The sequence below is a fragment of the Serinus canaria genome, chromosome 6, assembly GCF_022539315.1.
Source record: "Serinus canaria isolate serCan28SL12 chromosome 6, serCan2020, whole genome shotgun sequence".
Lineage (NCBI taxonomy): Eukaryota > Metazoa > Chordata > Aves > Passeriformes > Fringillidae > Serinus > Serinus canaria.
Window position 1 is genome coordinate 10755251 of NC_066320.1, and position 23594 is coordinate 10778844.

General features: G+C 39.7%; 1 protein-coding gene across 1 annotated transcript in view; it reads left to right on the forward strand.

Annotated features, from left to right (window-relative positions):
• Positions 1-16257: 16257 nt before the first annotated feature.
• RASGEF1A (RasGEF domain family member 1A) overlaps positions 16258-23594 on the forward strand; it is a 50209-nt gene continuing 42872 nt past the window's right edge. The window contains exon 1 of the mRNA XM_009087509.4: positions 16258-16389. Coding sequence (XP_009085757.1) covers positions 16372-16389 — 18 coding nt within the window. The 5' untranslated portion in view covers positions 16258-16371. The remainder of the gene's footprint in view (positions 16390-23594) is intronic.

The following is a 23594-nucleotide window of genomic DNA, read 5'->3' on the forward strand; positions in this document are numbered from 1 at the left end:
GCTGCAGTTTCACAGCAGACCTGTCTGATTGCCATTCTCTCCAGACCAGCTCCTGCACCCACTCACTCCTGGCCATATATTTCAAGATTCCTTTCACACTGATTCCCACCACTGACCACACTTCTTACAAAGCTATTTCCACATACAGTCAGTGGGAAGCTCATCAAACTACCAAAAGCAAATAGTTCTCTGACAATATTCTGTGATGACAACAAGTGCTGAATAGGTGGCATTAATGCCTGGAATTGCTCCTGCCCACCCCACAGCAGCAGCAACCAGAGGAGAGAGGCAGAAATTGCACTTAGTGTTGGGAGCAGATCTAACTGGAGGGTTCTTAGGTGTCAAGGCACGTCCAGAGTGAAAGATTGTCCTTTGGCATTGCCCAGAGTATGAACTGTAAGGAAAAGCCAACCTGGTTTTTAGCAATTTTACCTCCTGAATCAGCAACCAAGAGCAAGTCCACACACATTTAGCAGTATCTGCATTTGCTATTTGCCACAAAATATCAAAGCACACAATGTAGCAACACATTTTGAAGAATCAAAGTATTCTCACAGCAGAAAGAACTTTTTCTTTGTATGTTACAAGAAAAAAAGCATGTGTTTCTTAGCTTTACTACAGAAATACAGGGACTAGCAGAGCAAACTGACTGACATTCTTCTCTATATGCCTAATGCAGGGAGTATCAGATTTGCTTTGGAAGACAGGGAAAGGACACTCAAGGACAACCAACATTCCAGAAAGAAACACCATATTTTTAGAAGAGGAGTTTACCAAGTCAGCCAGGAACAGTTTAAAAAAATAATTTGAAAAAGGCATTTTTTGAATGCAAATATGATTATCCCTGTTCTTTACTACTGTAGCTCAAACTGTAGATGCAGATTTTTTTCCCTGTACCATTTGAAGAATTCAGTGATTCTTTGTGTTGCTTTTTGTGGCAGAGGTTTCCAATATTCAGTTTCATGTCCATGTGACAGAATTCTTACAGAGACTGCTAACAGCACCACAGTATGGCAGTACTCAAAAGGAAAATAAGATCAGCTTCAAAGGCACTTATCTTTCCTAGCTCTGTAACTTTCTATACTCCCTGTCCTGCAGCAAGGCTGAACTTCTTCCCACAGATCATCTGTGACCAAGTGACAGGGCTGCAGCCTGTCCTCCCTGACACCAAAGGGGGAAAAGCAAAATTGCCGAGTGACCAAAGAAAATACTACTCTGCACGTGTTAAAAACAAAATCAAAATAAACAAAAGAACAAACAAACACACTAAAAACCAAAAGGGTGCAAAATCCAAATCCAGCCCAAGGAACTCAAAGCCATCTTGATGAGCTAATCAATTTTACTTTTAAAGATCATCATTACTACAGCACTGAGAAAAGTTTACAGCAGATTTAAAAACTGAAAAACTCAATTTCCAAATAAACTTTTCTGAAGCAGAATATAAAGGCAATTTCCAGCAAGAATAACATTTAAATGAATGGAGGCAAAAGAGGTGGCAAGCCTGTCCAGATGAAGAATGTTTCTTTTATAAGATGATTTAAAAAATTAAAAAAAAAAAACCAAAAGAGGAGATATTTAACTACATAGTTACAGAAAACTTTATTACACAATGAAATACATCCAGGGCTGAAGGTATGAAAAGCTCTGTCCAGAATTGATTAGGTGTGAGTTAAAGCAATGCTCCAAAAGGTCACAGAATATGAATTTGCACTCTAAAAGGCAAAGCTTGTTTTTAATAGCAAGAATAGAATTTCTCTCTTTACACATATTTTAAGTAGTAGCTCTGCAAGTTCAGCAAGTTTCTGTAGGCTACTCTACCTTGAGCATTTCTCAAAGGACCTTCCCAGAACTGAGAATAGCACACAGAGATATTTTTACTATTATTTCCAGAGCAGCATGAATAATAATATAAATTTTTCTCTTAACACTGCAAAATAAATTCCTAGCTTAGTAAGCTTCCCTGTGATTCTCTGCTTTTCAGAAACTGGTGTAATGTTATAAAATCTCTGCTCACGAGTCATCAGAGATGTTATTACTGGTTCTGTTTGTTAGCCTTGCATAGGTAGATGCTGATCAACTGAGGTGGTCTGTGAGTAAAGCACAGGAGCAGCCCCATTTAGTCTAGACTTAGATGATCTTTAGCCCATGACGTCTCCCAAAAAATCTGACTGATTTTCCCCTGATATCAACAGAAATCCCCCTTCCAGCTTCAAAAGGAGATCAAATCCAGGAAAGGCAAATCCAAACCCAAGAGACAAAAGCTCAGAATAACTCCCTAACATGTCTGAGTTATATTCTTCCCTTTAATGCTTTGTTGTAGGCAGCTCTGGAAACAAGAGGCCTGGTCTCCTTGGCTGACAGAGAATCCCTAAGGATTCAAGCTCTATATTATAACTTGTACTTCTCTTGTTCTGGGTCAAGCTCTTTCATAGCAGGCTTGTGAGATGTCAGGAAGAAAGCTGATAGCAACCATCTCCAAAAGCAATTCTAAGACAGAGTTGACATTAAATGACACAAAATAATTCTTTCTCCAAATGTAACTCACACAATTTGCTTCTAGAGAATATCTTGATGTTTTTAGTAGCACTAATGCAGTCAGAGGGTCAGTTATCCTAATCTGTAGTCCTTAAAAAAAGTGAACACTGGCATTTTTGAGGGTTAAAAAGTGCAGGTGAGCATTACAAGAGGGAACAGGAGGGCCCAAAAGTTCATGAAACAGGATATGGTGGATAAGTGTAAAAAGATCCACAGGATTTTACTCTTTTAAGTGCTGTCAGTTGAATTTGTGATAACAGTCACAAGAGATGTAGCAGATTTCCTGGAAACACATTCCTGCGACTCCTTGTATGTTTATTGCTAAGCTTGGGAATAATCTCTCCAATGTGAATGAAACAACAACAAATGTTAAGTGGTTATATGCATTCTTTATAGATAATGACTGGAGAAAGGAGACAGAACACAAATGTGGGCTTTGATGCAAATATGGAAAAGGACTAAGCCCCTGGATTATGACATTTTGAGTTACAGCCCTATTTTACTCTGCTCTTCATGGATGTTTAGGCCTCAGAAACACAAACAGATTAGCATCAGTTTTTGTTGTTAGCCACCTTTGCCAGAGATACTTGGTCTTTCTGAGCAATGGCTGTTGAGGTGAGCAGTTGCTGATGTGCTTCTTCCAGGAGCTGGTGGCCAGGCTGAAGGGTGGGCTTGGAGCAGAGCAGCTCAGCATGGCAGCCACTGTGCTGGGGCCAAACCAGCACAGGCTGCCCTGGAAACCAACTGCTTCATTCCCAGGATTGGTTGTTGTTGTTGTTGGAGTTTGTGTGCAAAAGTCACAGCAAATTTAGCATAATAGTATTGTCCATGGTGCAAATCTGGAATTCAGTTAGCTGTAAACATTTGATGTTTGTTCAGCTAATTAATCCTCTAATAGCTGCAGTATTCAGAGGAGAAGCTCATGAGAATAGATGTGTAATTAGTTTTCTAATATTCCATTTGTGCCAATTCCATAAGACTGTTTTGCAACCAGCAAAGAGCACAGAAGGGGAGATCCTAGATGGCTGGAGAAAGATGAGCAGAGCATTTTCCTTGGTAGAAGCAGGAGGGATTCACTGTATTACCTCCAGGGATGCCAACTGCAATGCTCAGAAGGACACAGGAAGGAAAACTATTTATTCATAAACTCTCAGAGCACAGTAAAGCAATGAGAAAGAGCCAATACAAGCTTGCTGAGGGCAGATGATGTCAAAGCAAACTCCCTTTCTTAGGAAAAGTGGTCTCACAGTGGGGATACAGCAGTAGGAGTGACACATCTGAAGTGTCCTCAGCCATTTGGTTTGTCACATTGTCCAGTGGACTCTGGGACAGCTTCCCCTGCAGGGAAACTGCCTAAGCAGGACCACAGTCAGTCAAAAAAACACAGTGAGCCACAGCTACCAGTGTCCTGCTCCTGTGCCAGCCAGCTGTCTCCAGTGGGGTTATGTGGTGTCTGCACTGCATTCTGCCCAGTCTGTTCAGTAGTTTAACATCATCAAAAACTGCATAAATCAGGCATGAGAATTTCAAGACTATTACTAAAGCAGGAGGAGATGTACTTGGGAAGACAACATTTAAATTCAAACTGGCAACTCCTGGCAAACTAGAATTTAAAAACAACAGGACAAAGTTCAAGGTAGACCCGTGCAAGGTGAGCCCAGAGAGCTGCTAACAAATCCACTCAGACCAAGAGAGGAGCTCAGTGAGCAGGAGGTGCAGCAGATCACAGCACGAGCCAACAACATAACTCAGAGTGATGGCTAAAACAAGACTTTAGGAGATGAAAGGAATTCTGTGTTCAAGCAGGAGTGGTAACTGATCCACTCTTCTTAATGCTAGTGTCTCTCAGCTGGAATAGAGTACCCAAATTTGAGCTTCAAACGCTAAAAACCCATGGAGCATCCAGAGAACAGCAAGAGAGAGGAAAAATATCAGAAAATATGCCACAAAGAGGCTGCATTGGTTTGCAACACTTACAAACAAATCTTCTATTGAAACTTTTCAAGGGCCACTTCAAATCCATGTTCCATGAATACTGTGTACCTTATCTTGGGTGGATTTCAAGTGATATCTCAGGTCACTTCCAGGCCCCATTTCTATTATGCTTTTTCTGAAATATTTCCAACAAACCAAACTCCAGCACTGCTTTTATTGTATAAAATATATGCAAAAGAAGAAAGGCTTACATTTGCAAAACTGAATTATGTAATCTCCATAATTCAAAAGTAAAAAATTGAAAAACCTACTTCCTCTATAACTAAAACTAAAGTTTGTAACAATCTTCTCAAGAGGAGCATACAGAGTCAAAGAACTTGAGAAAGCAGCCACTCCTAGTGTCCCTACATGCTACAGCAACCAGAGGAAATTAAGATGATGAAGGAATGCTACTTTTAACTCAGATTTAACATCCAGTAATCAGGGAAAACTCCTTTTACACTTGCAGAAAAACATCAAGTTAATAATAATACCTGCCTTCTGAGTGAACCAAGGTGCATAGTATCACATAATTATAATGAAGGACTTAGGAGGATTCAGGAAAAAAGCCATTTAAAAATATTTTGACACTCTGGCACTAAGCTTAGCAGAAGGAATTGCATGAGGCTTGTTAAATGCCAGCTAAAAAAGGCTTTCCACAGGAGACCATGTGCTTACATTAACCATCTGTAAGAAACTGCAACTCACTTTCACAGAGCTATGATTAATTACGAATAAGCTCTGCAACACAATTTTTAATGAAGTCACTTTTCAGCTCAGTGAAAGCTAAGAGATACTTGAAGTGTCTTTGCTTGTACAAACTATACATGGTCTCTACTGTAAAACTGCTTGAAAAAAGTTTTCCCCCTTGTATCTACACAGGAGTGATGAAATGTCAAAGAGAGACAATATTGCTGTGGTTTTCTTTGGAGGTTTTGTACCAATAAAGGAGCTGAGTGGGTCACAGCACGGGATGCTGGGAGGGCTGCATGGTTTGCCTGGCTTTGCCATTAACTCAGAACAGCATCAGACAAAAATCACTGGACAGATACCCAATCCTTTCTTTGAAAAACAAAGTTAGTGGCACTCCTTATCTTTTCTGACTCCTTCCTTATCTATGAAGGAAAAGTGCTATTTTTAAGTTCCTTATTTTAAGCAATTCAACATCCCATAGCCAACAAACTTAACTGCTCAAGAATAATCAAATAAAGTGCAGTTCCCCCAGGAAAGATGAACTAGTACTGTTTGTAACACGCTTTAGAGTCCTGAGAGAAATGATGCTAAGTGTTGATTTCAGGAGCAAAACATTTACACAAAGCCTTTGCTTTAGCACAGAAGAGCAAAAGGGAGCCCCTGCAAATGAAAGGATTGGTGAAGTCCTGGTGACACTACTCAAGGGTGGGGTAAAAGCAGCCTAATTCTGTGTGAGCAGGGCCAAGGGTCTCTCAGCCAGCTGGGTGCTGGCAGCTGCCACCTGCAGTGGGCAAAGCAGAGGTGTTGGGAGGAGGGGGCACCTGGCTTGCACCATCTGTGCCCCTGTGCCCTCAGCAGCAGAGCAGAGCTCTGCCAGTGCTCTCAGACTGGCCCTGCACCATCTTGCATGGCACTGAGCCCCGTCTTCAGCCAGGGTGGTGATTTTAACAGAATTAAGAATTGTTTCAGCTGAAAATCTCATACATTGTCACTATCTTGGACCTCAGAGTTAAAGTACTAAAATGTGACTAATGATGACTCTTGTTCCAAGTTGACATTTGGGTATGCTTTAGGCCTGATACACTCCAGGAACTACAGCAGGAGCCAGAACTACACTTGGTACACCAGCTCATGCATTAATAAATCAGTTAGACAATGCATTTTTGGTGGACAGATCATTGCAACCATCAAAACCAGCTGATTAGGTTGAATTTCAGCTAAAGACTGAAACTGGTTTTTTTGAAGCAGTGTGAGCAGTTCCAACTCCAAATATTCTGTGATTCTGTGAAGAACACACACCTCTGTCATAAACCAACACATGGACTGATGAAAATAAATGCCTAAAATAACCTGATGGGAGAGAAATTGTTTTCCTCACCTTTCCTGCTGATCAGTTCAGTATGTATTTACTCATGTCACACTTAAGCTCTCTTGAAGCCCAGATGAGTGTGTGACAGAGTGGATCTTACACTCTGCTAAACAAGCTCAATGACACCTACCAGGGTGCCTGGTCACCCCTGATCTTCACCATGCCTGTCAGATTGAGGCTCATTCCCTTGAGATCAGCTATAAAACAGAAGGATGGAAGAGCAGGAAGGGAATATCTGCATGGAGACACCACTCAGGGCCGCAGAGAGCAAACCAGCACCCAACCATGCCCTGGCAAGCCTTTTCCTTGTGTTGCTGCTCTTGGGAAAACCATCCCTGGGTGCTCACGTGCTCATCATGCTTGAATTGCACCTCCCATGGAACCAGAAACAAGGGAAAAATGTCCAAAAAGAAAAGGTAAAAAAAAAAAAAAAAAAAAAAAGGCAAAAAATCCACCCCAAAACCAAATTAAAAAACAACCCAACCAAGCATCCAAAAAAAACCCAAGAAGAGATCGCCTTGCATAGTGGGAAAAGCTAAATGCAAAGAACTACAAGTAGGTGCTGGTGAAGGATGCATAAAGTAATTGCTAAAACAGAGGAGGAACTTGGAAGCACAGGTCTTAATAATTTTCAGCATGCAATAGTGATTTTATTTTTTCCTGTGTCTCTGTGGTGATGACTGTCTCATTTCTGGAATTACCAAAGGTGTCTTTCTTGGTCCTGTTTTTCCCATCACAGCAAGGGTGTATTCCTAATGAGCTTTTCTAAGAAACAGAAATACACACTGGCAGTTTTTCAAACTGTAAACTGGAACAAAGCATTTCTGTTGTGAGGAAATCTCAGCACCAAACCAATCTATCCTGCCTCACTGGTTATGAGAAAAGGAGGGTAGAGAGATGCAGAGTTACTTTAAGGAAAGGTTACTGTTGCTTTTGGTTTTTCTTTAGGTAACTTTTCTAAATTATTTCATTCAATTTGTCAATAAAATCCCTATAATGTTTATAGTGGTTTGTGACAGAATCCATTACACTGTAGACAAGGTAGTTTCATGAAAGGTTTTTTTCCCTAACTTAAAAGCAAGTCATTGATTAAAACAAAAGAATGAGAGGGAATTGGTAACTTTTCAAAACCTTGAATCAACAGCACATTATCAATGAGGCCACAGCATGTGAGACAGTTCTCATAAGCTGCAGGCTATGATCAGCACAGCATTAGTTTCCAGTACTTATCCCACTTTTTCATCCAGCCTGATCTTGGGTGTGAGATGGTGGAACATGGAATTTCTAATTCCCTCTATTTTTTGTTTTGTGTGATGTTTTGCTACCAAAATGATAGAGCACAGCCTAATATACTCATGGTTTGAAATAAATAGATAAAAGCACCACAATGCAGTGTGGGAGACTAAAACAACCCAAAGAAGGAGACAGCAAAGAAAACTTTTTCCAGACACAAACTGTAAGAGGCAGGGAATGCTTCTACCTGAATTACATGACAAAGAAATGCCAAAGTACACACACATACAATGTGCTCAAACAAATTCTCAATAAAGGAAGGATATCCCAAAAACTCAGCCCTTTAATATTTTGGTGCTACCTGCCTTGCTTTTCCTTATGTCACCTTTTGCTGATTTCTGAGAATGGTGCTCTCTCCTGTGCATGGCACATAGCCACAAGGTAAGAATTCACTGCCTGAGCTGAGGTTTTCTTTAGGGTGTGCAGAATGGAAACCAAGTTGTGGCACGTTTTTTTTCCCCCCAGTCTCATTTGTCATTATTTATTTTTTCAATTCAATCTTCCATAGAGTAGCCCTTTGTATCTGCCAGGAAAACAACATGTCACTGAGACAACAACATTGTGATTCAGGCTAGGAGCAGAGGTCACTGCCTGCTGGCCCTCAGCCCAGATCCTCAAGAGCCCACTCTCATTTTGTAGCCTGCATTACCATAAAAGCAATATTTTATTAGCAGAGGATTCCAAACTCTTAATGTATGTCCTGCTTTTTATGGCTTCATAATGTGTGCAAAATTCAAGTTTTTCTTCGCTTCCTTTTCACTTCAAACCAATGAAACACATCCTGGCTGCAACACCAGCACCTCTTCTTCCCAGAAGTAGTCTGGCACTCTCTTTGATATTGTCTTTTTTCTTGGAATAAGGCCTGCTTCTCAAACCTGTTCACATTCTTCCACACCATCCCTTTCAAACACCTTTTATAACAATTTTCATATAGTGACTGTATAAACCATTTTGAGATCAAAGACTTTTGAGTTGTCTGTAAACAACAAAAATGCTGAAAACTTATGTGGGAAATTTCTGGTGTTTTCCAAACTCAATTTTTCTTTAGTTGCTGGGAATTTCCTTTCAGAATTAGGGACAGTTGCTTTTTCTACAGCTTCTGCTTTGGTCACATGAGGTGGCAGCCTTAGGCATCAGGCTCTTGAGAGGATCCTCATTCTATTCTGGGACACCAGAAAAGACAAGGCTGTGGCCACAGAGAGCAGCTGAAAGCACCAACTCATACACTGAGCTTTCACTGAACAGTGAAGCTATAGAGAATCACCTGAATATAAATAAAGCAAAACACAGCCCCCAAAACATGATAAAACTACCAACACTTCTCCTTGATATGCAACTCTTCAGTTTTTATTGAGACAAAAATGGTTCATCCTTAATGCAAATACCAAGTGATTCACCAAATGACAATTTTTTTAGAAGAAATGAATGTTCCTTTGTGATGTGACCACACATATTTGAGTTTAAAAAGATGATTAAAAGTGCATAAAGTGCCCAGGAATGGAGAAAGACCAAGGAAAACTCGGGTTAAAACTTGCATACCTTGAGCCCATGCCAAGTAATCTGCTTAACCAAGGAAAACCCCAGTAAACAGCCTGCTTCCTGAAAAGTGTACAGCAGTTGGACAGTCAGAAGTTCTCCTTCTGACTTGCAAATTGAAACACTTTTCAACAAAAAACAACAACAAAAAATGGAGCAGGCTTAGTGCAAGTAATTTGAGCTTGTTATTCAGAATCACCAAGAGTTCTACATAATGAAACAGTAAGACATTGGATAACCCTGCCAAATAGTTGCCAATTTGCAGTTTCTAATACTGAAATAAAAGTGCTTGTGGTTGGAAGTGGTTGGTCATGGATGGAGATTAAGAAATAGACAAATAAATTTTCCATCTTCCACTTCCATGCTTCAGAAAAATAAAAAGATTCAAAGCCAATACATCCACGTATCAAGCCAGGAACAAGGGAGGTAAAATACATCTCACAAAGGAATCTGCAGCAGAGCCAGCAAATGGACTTGGTCCCAGATTGTGTCTTCAGACACTCCCAAGATGAATAGATTTTAGTCAGATTTATGGTAATAGAATACATTAGCTAAATTGTCAAGAGTTCAGACATGCCATGCTGTCCCAAAATTATTATGGGTAGCAAAGCATTGCATTTCTTAGTGAAGGACCAAAATTGTGCTGTGATCTGTTACACCTGGAGAACAGGGGATAGTAGTCTTTGCAGCCCTGCCAACATGGGCAAAAATCAGGTGACCAAAGCCTTGACTGCCACCCTGAAAGGTTTCCACAAATGGCACGCTTGGCTCTTGCCTGAGGAGTCCTGGCAGAGATAGGGTCATGCAGGTTGTGGTCTAAGGTCTGCATCTCTATTTTACATGTAGTACTTCTGAGAAGCATTAATAAGTAATAGAGACATTTAATACCATCTAGATCAGTAGGACAAGAACATCTCCAACAAATTTCAGAAAAAGCAGTAGAAATCACTTAATCCACAGTGCCTGCTTAACAACAAAAGAAAAGAGGTCACAGGGAAACCACCGTGGAAGAAAACATTTTCTTACTCTCTGTGGCTCTTCATGCTTCTAAAAAATTGAGTATGTAATTGCACAGGTGCCACAGGGAGGAACAAGTGTTGTTTCAAGTCTAAGAGCAGCTTTTTGTGTGACACCAGCTATAGATAAAGCCTGAAGTTAAAACACAAGATCCCAGGGTCGCTTTCCAAAGCACCATCCAAAAAAGCACCATCCATCTTTATGTGCATATAAATTAACCACAGAGGTGAGTTTTGCCCAGGATGTTTTGTCCATTTTTAAAGGGTCTCAATGCTGCAATTAGCTCTACAACCCAAGTCCCACTCTGTGGTGTGAAGCCCTGGGCCAGTGCTCTGCACCACTTCCATAACTCAGCGAGTGCCTCTGAGAGCATGGACCTGCAGCCCACGGGCAGGACTCAGAGCAGCACAGCCAGGGGCACCTGCAGCACAGGGGAGAGGTGATCTCACACACCTGTGAGCAATTACCAATGTTCACTTCCTCTGCTTGACATTAACCTATGGTCATAGTACCAGGGAGAGCCTAAGGAAAATTTATCTCCATTTTAAAGGGGAAAAAAAAAAAAAGATTGTATCAGTCATAATCTACATGTTTTCTTGACACGTTTCCACATTTGTCATATTTTCAAAGTTTAACTGACAAACAGAATCAAATCTGGCTTCCATTCTAGTGTCATTGTCAGGGGAAAAAAAAAGCCTTTTTTTTTTTTTTTTTTCAAATAGGAAGGATTATTTCAAGCAGTTTCTCACCAGCGCTCTCTTAAACAAGTTGCATTGAGCAATCAAAGATAATCTTCAGAAAGCCACAAATCAGACATCATGAAATTATATTCTGGGCTTTTTTCTAGAGTGCTTCCTCTTTCCTACTTAAAATAAAACTGAAAGGGAAGACAGTTTTATTCACCCAAGAACTATTTCCTCAAAATTTTCACTACTTGCTAAATGATTTTAAATAAAAAATTCAAAATTCCCATGTATTCAAAAACCACGGCTATTCTATTTCAATTTTGTTTTAACCATTCCAAGGGTATATTAAAAATAAATTTTCAACATGAAATAATGCTTAATTCCCACAACCCTTGCAAATCCCCTTCTAAAGTAATAGTATTAATAACCACCTTTCCAAGGCCAGATTACTGCCCATCTTGTATCAGACCATGCCACTTGGTACTCACTTTCTCATGACAAGCACCTGCTCCCTTTTGTTAAAAAAGCAATTAAAATCCCGTAAGAATTCCCTGTTCTAGGTCAGAATCAATGGCACTGACAAATGATAGTAACAAACCAATGCCAAGTAAGAAAAGACACCAAGATAACTTTTAGCATTATAATGAAGTGCAAGTCAAAATATAGCCACTATTCAGACACATAAAAAAAAAAAATCCATATTCATGTGTTGCAGCAGCCTTGCCAAAGCTTTGAGATACTGCACAGCAAAACTAAACTGCAGTAGTAACATTCAGAAATTGACTTTGTTGCTAAACATTTGGAGCCAACCTTTACACATCAAAAAATGAGGCAAAACAAGTGACTCCTTCCAAAGTCGGTCACTTCTAATGGGAAAAGAAATCCATGTGTGTGTTCACAAAATTAGAAGTATGAATTACAGTCTAACCATAAGACCCATCTTTTGCTCAACAGCACTCTTACAGCTTTCTAGGGAAGTGTAGTGCTTCTAATTCAAAGCCTGCAACATAGAAAGGCTTTTACATTAGGCAAAAACAAAAACACTTGATCTGACCAATAAACAGCTCTCAAATAGTGAAAAAATAAATTTGGGGCATCATTAGTATTATCATAATATCTCAACTAGGAATGTGCACAAGAGACCCAAGTGTTGTATCCTCTAATACCAATGTTTGCAAAAATGTCCTCAAATTCTCTGGTTTCCATGGGATTTTATCAGCTTTTTTCTCTTCCCCTCCACATCACTGTACACAAGCAACTGGGTGAATGATGAAAAGACCCCATGAGAACTTTTTTTACTCCCACTTTCAGTAGTTCCCCACTTTGCCAAAATTAAACATACCACAATGTTTTTACACTTGCTGTAGGTTCCACTACGCAACATTCCGGGAGGGGCGGGGGTTTCCACTCTGCAGACACATCAGTGCTAGCAGGAAGCTGCTCTCTTCACTAAAAAGGGGAAGCTGCCTGTCTGCAGGGTTTTGAGGTCACAGCCTACTTTAACCCTGTATGGGCACATCCACCTCCCCCCAAAGCCAAGCGTGGTACAGCAAGAAGCTGAACAAGGAAAGAGAGTAAGCACTGACTGCATCCACCCCTGTGCCTAGCACAGCTGCAAGCACATCCTGCTAGTGCTGGAAAGCAAGGCAAACTCTGCCTTAGAATGCTTTTGGCATTAAAACACATTTAAAGCACATGCTCTGCTTTACTGGAAAAAAGCCAGTCTTGAGGTAGAAGCTACACAAACGCAGTGGCCCCATGGTAAGTGTGTTTACTAAAAGCCAAAACAAATCACAGCTCTCTGCTCCTGCTGCTTTAGGTTCTGGTGGCATCTGCAGCAGAGCTTGGAAGGCCTGCCAGAAGGTTTCCTAATATTTATAGAGAAGCCATGTTCATCCTTGGAGAAGCTCTCCTGAATCTGGAACACATGGAGGGTTTTAAAAGAACCACAAACAAACACGAAACCAGAAAAAGCCCAACTTTTTCACTTCAGTTCCAGCAGGAAGAGGAGTGGCATTTCTTCAATGATATTATCAACACACAAAAATTTTGCATCTCATGAAAGTAACAGAAAAATATACATCCAACTCAAAAATGCATTTTTGATATTTCTTGCTTACTTCCTATCTTTCCTTCTGTTTTGGTTATGAAAATCTAAAAGATTTTTCAAAGCAAAATAAGATTTTGCTTTGAAAACTTTTATTTTGAATTGAAATTAACTCAGAGTTTAATTAAAAATACAGGGACCCTGAGAGCTATTCAAAAGTTGGTTTAAGCTAAAAGTTTGATCAAGTACTAACTGAAAACAAAATTCATTGATAACATTGTAACACTCTGAATAATTCAGGCTTTAAGGCAGAAATATATGATGATTAGTCCTTAATTCCTTATGGCCATAAAGCCATAATCACACTCATAACTGACACCTACACTGCTTGGTGTATTATTACTTATACATTCAGCCACATACTATGTTTTTGGGCAAATAAGTGTCATTGTTAGTCTAATTTTCAAGGGAAGTGAGTTTTGTGTGCTTATTCTGCTTGTCTGTCAAGTTCCCTCTATATTTAATTCCAGCAAGTAATTCAGATTCGTAAAAGGTAGCAATCTCAGTGCTAAAGAAATATCTGCTCTGAGAACAGCTCAGGTTAGTGCCATGGCTGAAGTCAAAGAGCTTCAGCTCTAACAGCCCCACGTGGCTCAGGTCAGGATGCTCACAGACCTGGTTTAATTTCATATTCAGGAAAAAAGGAAAAAAAGGCCTTGAAACATCAAACTGCACCCAAATCAGCAGTGTTAATCACAACATAAAGTCCAGCTTAGCAATACAGCAGCACTGAATTTCCTGTAGAAAGAAAAAGAAAAAAAGGGGGAAAAAAAAAAGCTTGTCCTAGTAAAAATCTACAAGGTGGTTTTCAAGTTCTGTGGTGAATAATCTCTGTGTTTACAATGACCACAGGGTGTCTTTGAACAGCTCAAACCTGGATTCTCTTCAACCCATTCTACCTTAATGTCAACAGAATACCCGTCAGTTTCTCCATATTCTTTGCTTTAATGTCACATTTAAACATATATAGTTAAGGATGTATCCATCACCCTGATGAGATATGATTGTGCTGTCATTTTTCTTTATGCTGTGATAGTACTTTTCAAGAAGAAAAAAAAAAATTTCATCTTCTTCTATGATCATAAATGCCCTAAGGACTAAAATTCTCAGTTCCAAGTTTTTTGTGAAACAGTTTAATGACTAGTCAATTTAGCAACATAAATATAAGTATTTTGCTAAAAATAACTTATTAATGACTATTAAAAATTTCTGTCACTATTAAAAAAACCTGACTATTAAAAAATTGCTGGTGGATTTTAGTTGGGGTGGTTTAACCCTTCAAACTCTTCCTATTGCCTTTCTTTTGGCACCTAGTATTTAAAATCCTGCCTTTTCCCTTTCTTTGTATACCATAATTTGTCCTATTTCCTTCTTCTGATACTCCCATCTCTGAAAATATGTATGTCTGATGCTACAATGCATTTTCAGTGCAAATTAGCAGTGTGTTCTAATAGTAATCCATTGCACCCCTCATTTTAAGGGGAAGGAGGCAAGACACATGACAAAAATCATAGAGTGAAATAGCTGGAAGTCCACCCACTGGGAAAGGCTGGATGGCAGAACCACTGTGCAAAGCTGCTGTAAAGAAATGCAAAGTAAGTATTATTTTACTTTATATGAGTCTTACATAAAAGATTTTGTTTTAAATTTGAAAGCAGCAGTGTAGGATAATTTATAGTTAGAGATTTATACTGTTCAGAAATCACATTGGGCAGTCTTAGACTTGAATAAAATTTAGTTCAGACATTAGAGAGCAGAAGAATGCCTCTTGGAACTATGTGAAGCCAAACCATGCACTAGGAAATGCTGGCAAGCACACTGCAATAACAGTGTAAAATTCCATATTGTTGATATTTGCTGTCAAAACACACTCCCCTGTCCTCCCATCCTTCCTTTCTGTGGCTTCAGACAAATCTCTGATTATGGGACCCATTCTGTGCCCCTCAGTCATGCACTTCTCAGATCTCACCCAAACACACACCTCGCTTGGTAAAATCAAACCATTCTTATCCATCACTAGTGTCCATTGCAGAAACCTCATCCTCTGCATGCCTAAATGAAGTGTATTCTGCAAACCTCTTCCTAAAGTATCCTACTAGCATATAATCACACCCCTAACTTCAGTTCCATTTCCATAAACTTATGTCATTGTCTTCTGCCACCACCGCTGCTTTCTTCCTCATTCTTTATCAACTGTTCTGTTTTCCCAGTCTACTTATTTCTACATCTTTACTAGAATTTCTATACCTTTACACAAAACCAATCCCACCTCACCACTAACATGAAGCCTTCAGTAACTACAAACTAAATTACCTACACAGAATATTGCTTTCACTATTTATTGATTAGCCTCTGCTTGGAAGATTTTACACGGTAAGCATATATAGAACAGAGAGAATCTCTCATTTCTTATTATTTCTGATTCAGGTCTCCAAGCAGAATACACCTGCAGATCTTCCTGTATGGTTTAAGTGAGCTTCTGAAGAATTTCTCATAAGCATTGGACATTAGTATGCAAAAGTCAAGTACTAAGAATGGTCAAACAAAAATTGATTTAAAAAAATAAAGTCAACAAGTTTAATTCCAGAGTGTTAGTTCCCAGCTGTCAGATTTCCATTAGAATACATTGTAAACAGTTTCTAGGTAGCTTTGTAGGAATTCTATATCAAAAAGAAAACCAAAATAAAACTGCTAAATAACCTGAACTAACAGAAACCCCCAGAAAACAACATTAAGTCATACTACACCACAAGAGGATTTTTTTTTTTAGTAATTTTAGCACCAATGATATAAGAAATCAGCCCAGAACCTGCTTCCTTTCCTTCACAACATCTGCACGCTGCTCTTAACTAGCATGCCAATTCCTATAACCCAAAGGCAGAGGGAACCGCGGTGCTCTCGCTGGGGCTCAAGGGCGGCAGGGATGGAAGTCCCCGGTGGGTGCCCAGCACATGACACCTACGTAACGGAGGGCTGAGACTCAGAATTTCCTCTGGTGCAGCACCTCCCGCTGCACTTTCGATTTCTGTGGCTATAATGGTGACGGCGAGCCGGGAGCCCGCACTCCCCGCACGCTGTGCCCGAGCGCGGCCGGCGAGCGGCGCGGCGGCTCCGGCTCCTGCGGCGGCACCGAGCGCCGAGCGGCTCGGCTGGGACGGGACATGGTCCTGGAGAGCCAGGTAAGTCTGCACAGAGCCGTGGGCTCCTCTGTCCGCTCCACACTCTGCTGGAATTCTTTCCTGGAGCCGCGTACAGCTCCAGGACAGCTCCAGTGACACAGCTCTGTGCGGGGTATGGCAGAGCTCAGCCACCTAAAGGCGCACAGCCATGCGTGGTGCGATGATTGAATGTTATGCTACAAGTTTAGTTGTGATGCAGGTTTTAAATTCACTGACATTCTGGTCATTGGGTCACGATTAAAGCACTTGTAACTAATTGATAACACCCAGAAGGAAGGTTACGTGGTGGTAGCTGTATGCGATGGTGGTGTTGAGCAATGGAAAAAGAGGTTAATGTTTCATGTGACTGTGCTACGTGAACTTTTTTCTTCTCTGGAGGGAAGTAAGAGAAGAGGCAGAAACATAGACTTGAATGAATATTCACCAAGTGAGATGGTTTTAGTATCGTCTAGGCAGGTTTAAAATGATGCAGGACACTGCATCATAAATACAGAATCAAAGTTTACTTGCAGGGATGTTTGAATTTGTCTTTTGGAGTCAACCTATCCCAAACTCAAGTGATGCTTTCCAGAATATCAGTAATCAAGTTTCACATTTGCAGCAAAGGCAGGTACTTTTTCTCAAAAATGTCTCTCAGTCCTTCTTTTTCCAAGTTAAGCAGCAATGCTGAAATTTAAAGAGTAACAGGACATTTGCATTGCAGCCTGGACCTTCTGCTACCTTATGCAACAGAATTAAAAATATTTTCCCTAAAATCAAAATAATAGGTTTTATTTTCAAAAAATTGCAAAGGCGTGTTTTCATTTTAACTTCCGCTACATCAAAAATACTCTCTTGGTACTTTACAGGGAAATAAAGGTTTCTGCTGCAACAAATAAGATCCAGTTCTGGGCTAAGTTTCTCTGGTGCATTTAAGCTTTAAGTGGATTGGTGGGGACCTGATGCACATAAGACTTGCAATCCCTTGAGAAACGATTTTCAAATTAACTAATAAGATATTGCACTGTGTGCAGCTTCTTAGAAAGAAACACCAGCAGCCACAGCACACAGCTACTGTGCCTGGGATTTAAAAGCTGGATTTAAGCTGTCATGTCCATAATTCTCAGTGCATTGGTTATGTACAGGAGTAGGTGAGAGGAGGGTTTAGTTTCATATTAAGGAACGTAAAAAGGCTCTACAGAATGTAATTGCAGGATTAGTAAAAAGTATAAGGCAGCTTTGCTGCAGTATTTACATATCAAGGCAACTTATGGAAATCCTCATATTAAAAACTTTAATAATTTAAAAATGAGATTGAGAAACAATTTGGTCTTACATTAAAGGATAAAAAATATGTTTTCATATTAAAAAAAACATATGGGTAGAGAATAATTTGGTAAATGTTCACAGGAATCTTTAAAGGCTTGTTCCCCAGTGAGATGAAATAATATTCAAAAACTTTTGTCCAACACTGATAGTTACTTTAATAATATCTCTGCAGCTTTCCAGATACACAAGAGATCTACATGTCACAGGATTTCTATGCATGAGAACATTTTGACAGTAATTGCCATTCATCTTGAGGGGGAAAGTTAAAGAGACAAAGCAAGTAAATGCCTCAAGAATAACTTTTTAGAAAGAGCATCACAGTATGGGGCCAACACTTAAGAACAGAGAAACTTTAAAGGCAACAGATGATGGGAGTAGTTTAACCTAGCTGGGCAGAGAAAGAGGAGTCATAAGAATTAAGGCTGGAAACCTGTCAGTTTTGGTAATATGTACAACCCTGATCACAGAAAATGAAGTTATCATAAAAACAACTTTTAGCAAAGCTGCTGCTCCAAAACTAGAAGGACACTAAAATTTGAGATTGTGCCCAGAATGCAATAGTGAAGTCCACCAAGGTGGCACTACACTTAGGGTGAGGAAGTGCTAAGGGAGGAGATCCCAGGAAAAAAGTAATCACTGACTTTAGCCTCATGCAAAAGTCACATACTGGGGGACAAATGATCTTATTGTACGCGACTGCAAAAAGGGGCAGTTAAAAATAAAATCAAAAAACATGACAAAGAACTGGAGTGAAAGTGCTTTGCTTGGACTACATATAAAGACAGTGACTACTACTTTCTAATTTGTGAAACCACCTTCAGAGCATTCCCATTGAAACAGAACAAGTTGCTGTTTTTGTAACGCAGATGACAGAGGAACTGAAAATATAATAAATGCCTGACTGGTTCACTTGAAAGTGAAGGTGATTAAAATAGCTATTTAATGCTTTAACTTGTAAGGACCTCTAGTATCAACCTTTAGCTGCAATTGTCATGGACTTGGATTACCCTTTGTCACACAGCCATCCTTGCAGCAGCCCTTGCACAACTTCTGTCCTGTCCTAAGGAGGCACAGATCAGCCTTGCTGTCACATCCCATTAGGGGCAAAGCTGATAAAACCTGCTGGGATTCCAAGGTGACATGGTTTCTTTCATTACCTTTGTCACAATATTGATTAGATTAGGTCTGAAGCCCATCTTTGGCCTGCTACTGACCCATCACATCTCCTGGGAAATTCTTCAGAGTAGGAAACAAAATTGAAAACGACTGGAACAATAGAGATGTTCAAGATGGTTATAGCTCATGGGACTCCCCCAGATGTGACAAGTGCTGATTTTTACTAACTATGCATCCTAATCCATTAATCCCAAACTTGACAACCACATGTTACATTATCTCCTTCACAGTAGTCAGCCTTCAGGAGCTTAATGGCATTGAAAAATAACCCACCAAATATTTTCATCTCTTTCACTGGAGTAAATAACAACATGGTCAAAGTGCTGCCTAGCTAATTTTGCCTATCAAAATTTTATAGAGTAAATAAATAGCAGGTTGGCTTGCTGTCTGTGCAGTAAACCTTGTAACAATTGTCTCTCATGACATGCTTAGTTTTAAGTGTTTCACTCCTGCGGGGCAGCTGAAGATTCAGTTCAGAGAACAGCACAGCTGAGCCATATGGCATCCATGTAATCATTGCAGTTAACAGCTAAAGACCCCTACACCTGCTCTCATGTTTTCAACAGGCTTTACTTACTGGCATTAAATGCTTCTAATATAATACATGCTCTGTGTTGATATAGGCTTTGTATGTGACAGATCTGATAGTTCCAAAGGAAAAAAGGACTACTCTCAACTGCCAAATATATTTTTAGATTTGGAGAGAATGAAAGTTGGAGATTTTTTTTTAACCTTTTTTCAATGCTAGGTCAGTTTTTCCTCTTCCACATGTGGGCTGCTTTACAAATACCATCAGTAGGCACAGCTGAAGCACAAGGAGCCTGAGCAGTAAGTTCAGTAAATGTCACTCCTTTTACCTACACCTTTACCTCTCACATAGAACACCCACTCCCTCTGACAGCACCAGACCTATAGTGTGAATTTGCCTTTCTTCTACGTGTTCTCTCTTTCTCCTTATCTTCTCACAGCTTTTTGACACAGGACAAATCTGCAATTCGTACCCCATAAGTAAAATAAACATTCCTATTGGCAGTGGGGAAGCTGGAGCACATCTGTCCCACTCAGTAACACCCCTGGCAGAAAATGACACACTGAGGTAACCTGGAAACCTCAGGGACTCACAAAACAAGAGCTTCCAGATTTGACTGTTGTATACTTTGAAGGATAAAGCAAAATTAAGCAGAACAAGAACTGTGTATTTCAGTCCAGTTTAGCATGCCAGGACACTGCATCTAGATGCTTGCTTTATTTCCATGGGAGTAGAAAAAACATATCAAGTGGGGAAAAAAAAGACATCTAAGACTTTCTTCTATATAAAATGTTACTTCTTAAACATACATATGAAAATACATATTCCAGGTTGCTGCTTTGATCCTTTTCACAACTGCTAAGATTCCTTTAAGTCCTAGAGACCCTCTCACCTTGTTCTTAAACTAGTCATTCTTTTTTTCACTCAGAAAAAAAATAGGAGCAGAGTTTTTCTTAATATAATTCCATGTATTTTTATAATAGAATTTTTTTGTATATTACTGAAAGATTTGACAAGCAACTAGCATTCCATTGAAAAAGACTTGAAAAATTAAGAATGCACACAGACAGAACAATACTTGACTATGGATTTCTTTTAAATAAACTTGTTTTAAATACACTCCAGGATATTTAAATTGAATGAGATTCATCTCTCTATACCCATAAATATTACTCCAAGCCCCTATAAATTCATACACTATATATATCTTCATGCCCTGCAAAATCTTTCCTGTAGGTTATTACTGTGTAGACCTCAATTAAGATGTAATAACAACTTTTACATCGAAAAACTGTGGTTTGCACCTTGAGGATGTAGAAAAAGCAATATTCTGAGGATTGTCCAGGAATAATGGATCAATATTTTATGCTTTAAGGGCTAAAAATTGTGGGAGGAGGTTTCATCCAGAGCTAGAAGGTTTTTTCTTTGGAAGGGTACAGTTCATCACCCAAATAAAAATGTTCAGAAGATCCCTTGCTGCATTATCAAACAATATCCTCTAATTATGTTACACTTTTGCCCTTGCTTAAACCAGTAACCAAGTGGTACAACAGCTGCACTCTTCACACATTCTAAAATAATGAAACCCTGAGCACAAACAAAAAGGAAAAAGTAACCATTCCTCAACACCATAATATATAATTATAAACAAAAATAAATTAAACAGATATTTTTGTTGCACACACATATTTTTGTTTCCAGAACCCCACGGCCATTAATTTTTGCCCACAAAATATATGACACAAATCTAGGAGGACATGTGCACTGAAACCTTTCATTCATATTAACATGGGAAGAACCTCTCCTTCCTCAAAGTAACACACAGTACACATGTGTGGGGAAAACAACTTTTCAGAAGTTTTAAATAGCTTCAGTGTCAAATAGACCTTGTCCCACTTCTGTGTTCCTGCTCCTTGACCCTCTTTTCTCATTCCCTCCTTACATGCACTACTTTCCCAGCTCTCCCACCCCTGCTGCAGCTGCCCCAGCAGGTACATGTGCCCTGCCTTGATCCCTTCTCCATGCTAATCCAATATGTGGCCCAGCTGCCTTTGGCAGCAGTAATTACATTCCTCTCCTGCCCCATAAATTGCTGGCCTCTTCACTACCACTGCTGGCTTGGATTACCAGCAAGAGGATTTTATTTCCATTCCCCACTTCCCTTCACTCCCCATCACCTTGTGGTCTAACCATGAGATGCACTGCAGTCCTGTGCACAAGCCCAAGCCAATCTCCAGCTCTGCCACCTGGTACTTTGCAACCCAAAAAGAAGAAACTTGAGCTGAAGGCTGAGAGCTCCTGCCCCGTGTAGATCCCAGGCTGACAGAAATGGACTTGACACCACAGGATTTGTTTGATGGTTTCTAATGTGCCTTCCCACTAGAGGAACAGAAAGCCAAGACACCCTGAAGCTGGCTCTCAGCTGGATGAGTTTGGTACTGTGCAGACTTCAGAGGGAAGAGGGTGAAGATGCAAAATTTTTGTCAGTCATTTGGACTGTGCACAGCTGGCTTGTGTCAGGGTGCTTTCCTCTCCCTGGTGCTTGTTTTATCCAGAGTCTAAGGAATAAATGTGTCTCCTACCCATACTGCCTCTCACCTGCAGAGAAAGAGCTCCCAGGCCAAGTTTGAAAAGTATTTCTGAGCATGTCAAAAGAAGTGTACAGGAACTCACTTCTTTGAAACTGCTGACATTTTGGAGGATGAAAGAAGCTTCAAATCTCCAGGGCTCCAGCCTTACAGGCAGTGAGAAAAAATAAATCCCTTAAAAAGAAAAGAAAGAGAAGGAGAGAAACTGCCTATCTATGTATTTAGAAGTTAATATATTTAAATCCCTTGAGGAAGGAAATAGTTTGGGAAACTGACAGTGAAAAATTGAAGACTGAAAATAAGTCTGATTTTTCTGATATGTTTAAATTTTTTTTTTTTAATGAGAAAAAGGTTTTGAAATAAATATAATCCGCAAAAGCAATACAATTTATCCACCAAAAGGCAAAAAGTTAGGAAAATACCATCTAGAAATAGTCTGGCCAAAATTTAATTTGTTTTCAGGGACTGTACATGTTTATCATCAGCAATAGGCATCCCATTACTGCTTTTGCCACCAACTAATAACAGAAATGCACGTTGGTTTTTTTTTATTTTTCAAGTAATAGCCTTCTTTACAAGACAGAGTGACTGAATCCTAGAACTGATACTATAAATCTTAGTAATCTATGCAACCCTTTTAGCCAAACTGGATGCTTGAAAGTAAACTAGAATAACTCTACCACACTGAGGGTAGCTTTATTTCACCTGCTGGTGGTCTGCAAACCAGCTTTGGTAAACACTTGAAATGAGAAGAATAATGCTGCACTGCTTGGAGTAGATGGGCGAGCTGGGACATCAAAGCTGCAGGAAACACACAAACCTGGGGTGGGCTGTGGCCAGACCCAAGTAACCTCTGCAGTGTGCCCAGGTCTATGGGCAGGGACTGGGGACAAACTAAAGCAATTGCCAGGCTTCTCTGCCTTGTGCCATGGGGCATCCATGCATATTTTATGACTAAAACCAGGCAACAGTACTGAATGCTTTCAGATAATAACCAGGATCTAGTTTAGACACATTGTTTTATATTATCTTCTGACCTTGCTTTTGCCACAGGAAAAAGAGCTCTGAAAACCATGTTTGCATACTTAAATGAGAAAGGGAACTGCTATGCCCTTGTATTTTTCATTTCTGAAGGTCTTAAGGGAGGAGTGGGAACACACAGTAAATAAATAGCTTAACAGACTATAAACAACTAAAGCTTCACCTCTTGCAAAACTATAGTCCCTGTGATTAATGTTTCAGGAATTATATTAAAGTGCAATAACTTTCCCTGTAGACTGGTGATACCCAGGAGAAAAGATTCTCTGCCTTGAATGACACCATGAAATTTGATTTGTGTACTCTAAAGAAAAAAATAACAACCTGTTAATTTAGATAGATTTCTTAACAAAAGCTGCATCTTCCTGTTTTGATAAAAAATTAAGCAATAAAAATGAAGAAGTCAGGCTGTCTGACTGCATGAAAGAAAGGGAGAATCTGCATGAAATAGCCCTCTTTTGCAATTAATAGTAAAAAAATTGACAGGCAGTACATCTGCTCTGCACCTTCCAGTATTGTGACTCGGAACTGTACTGTAAAGGCTCTAGACATTGCTAACAGCTCCT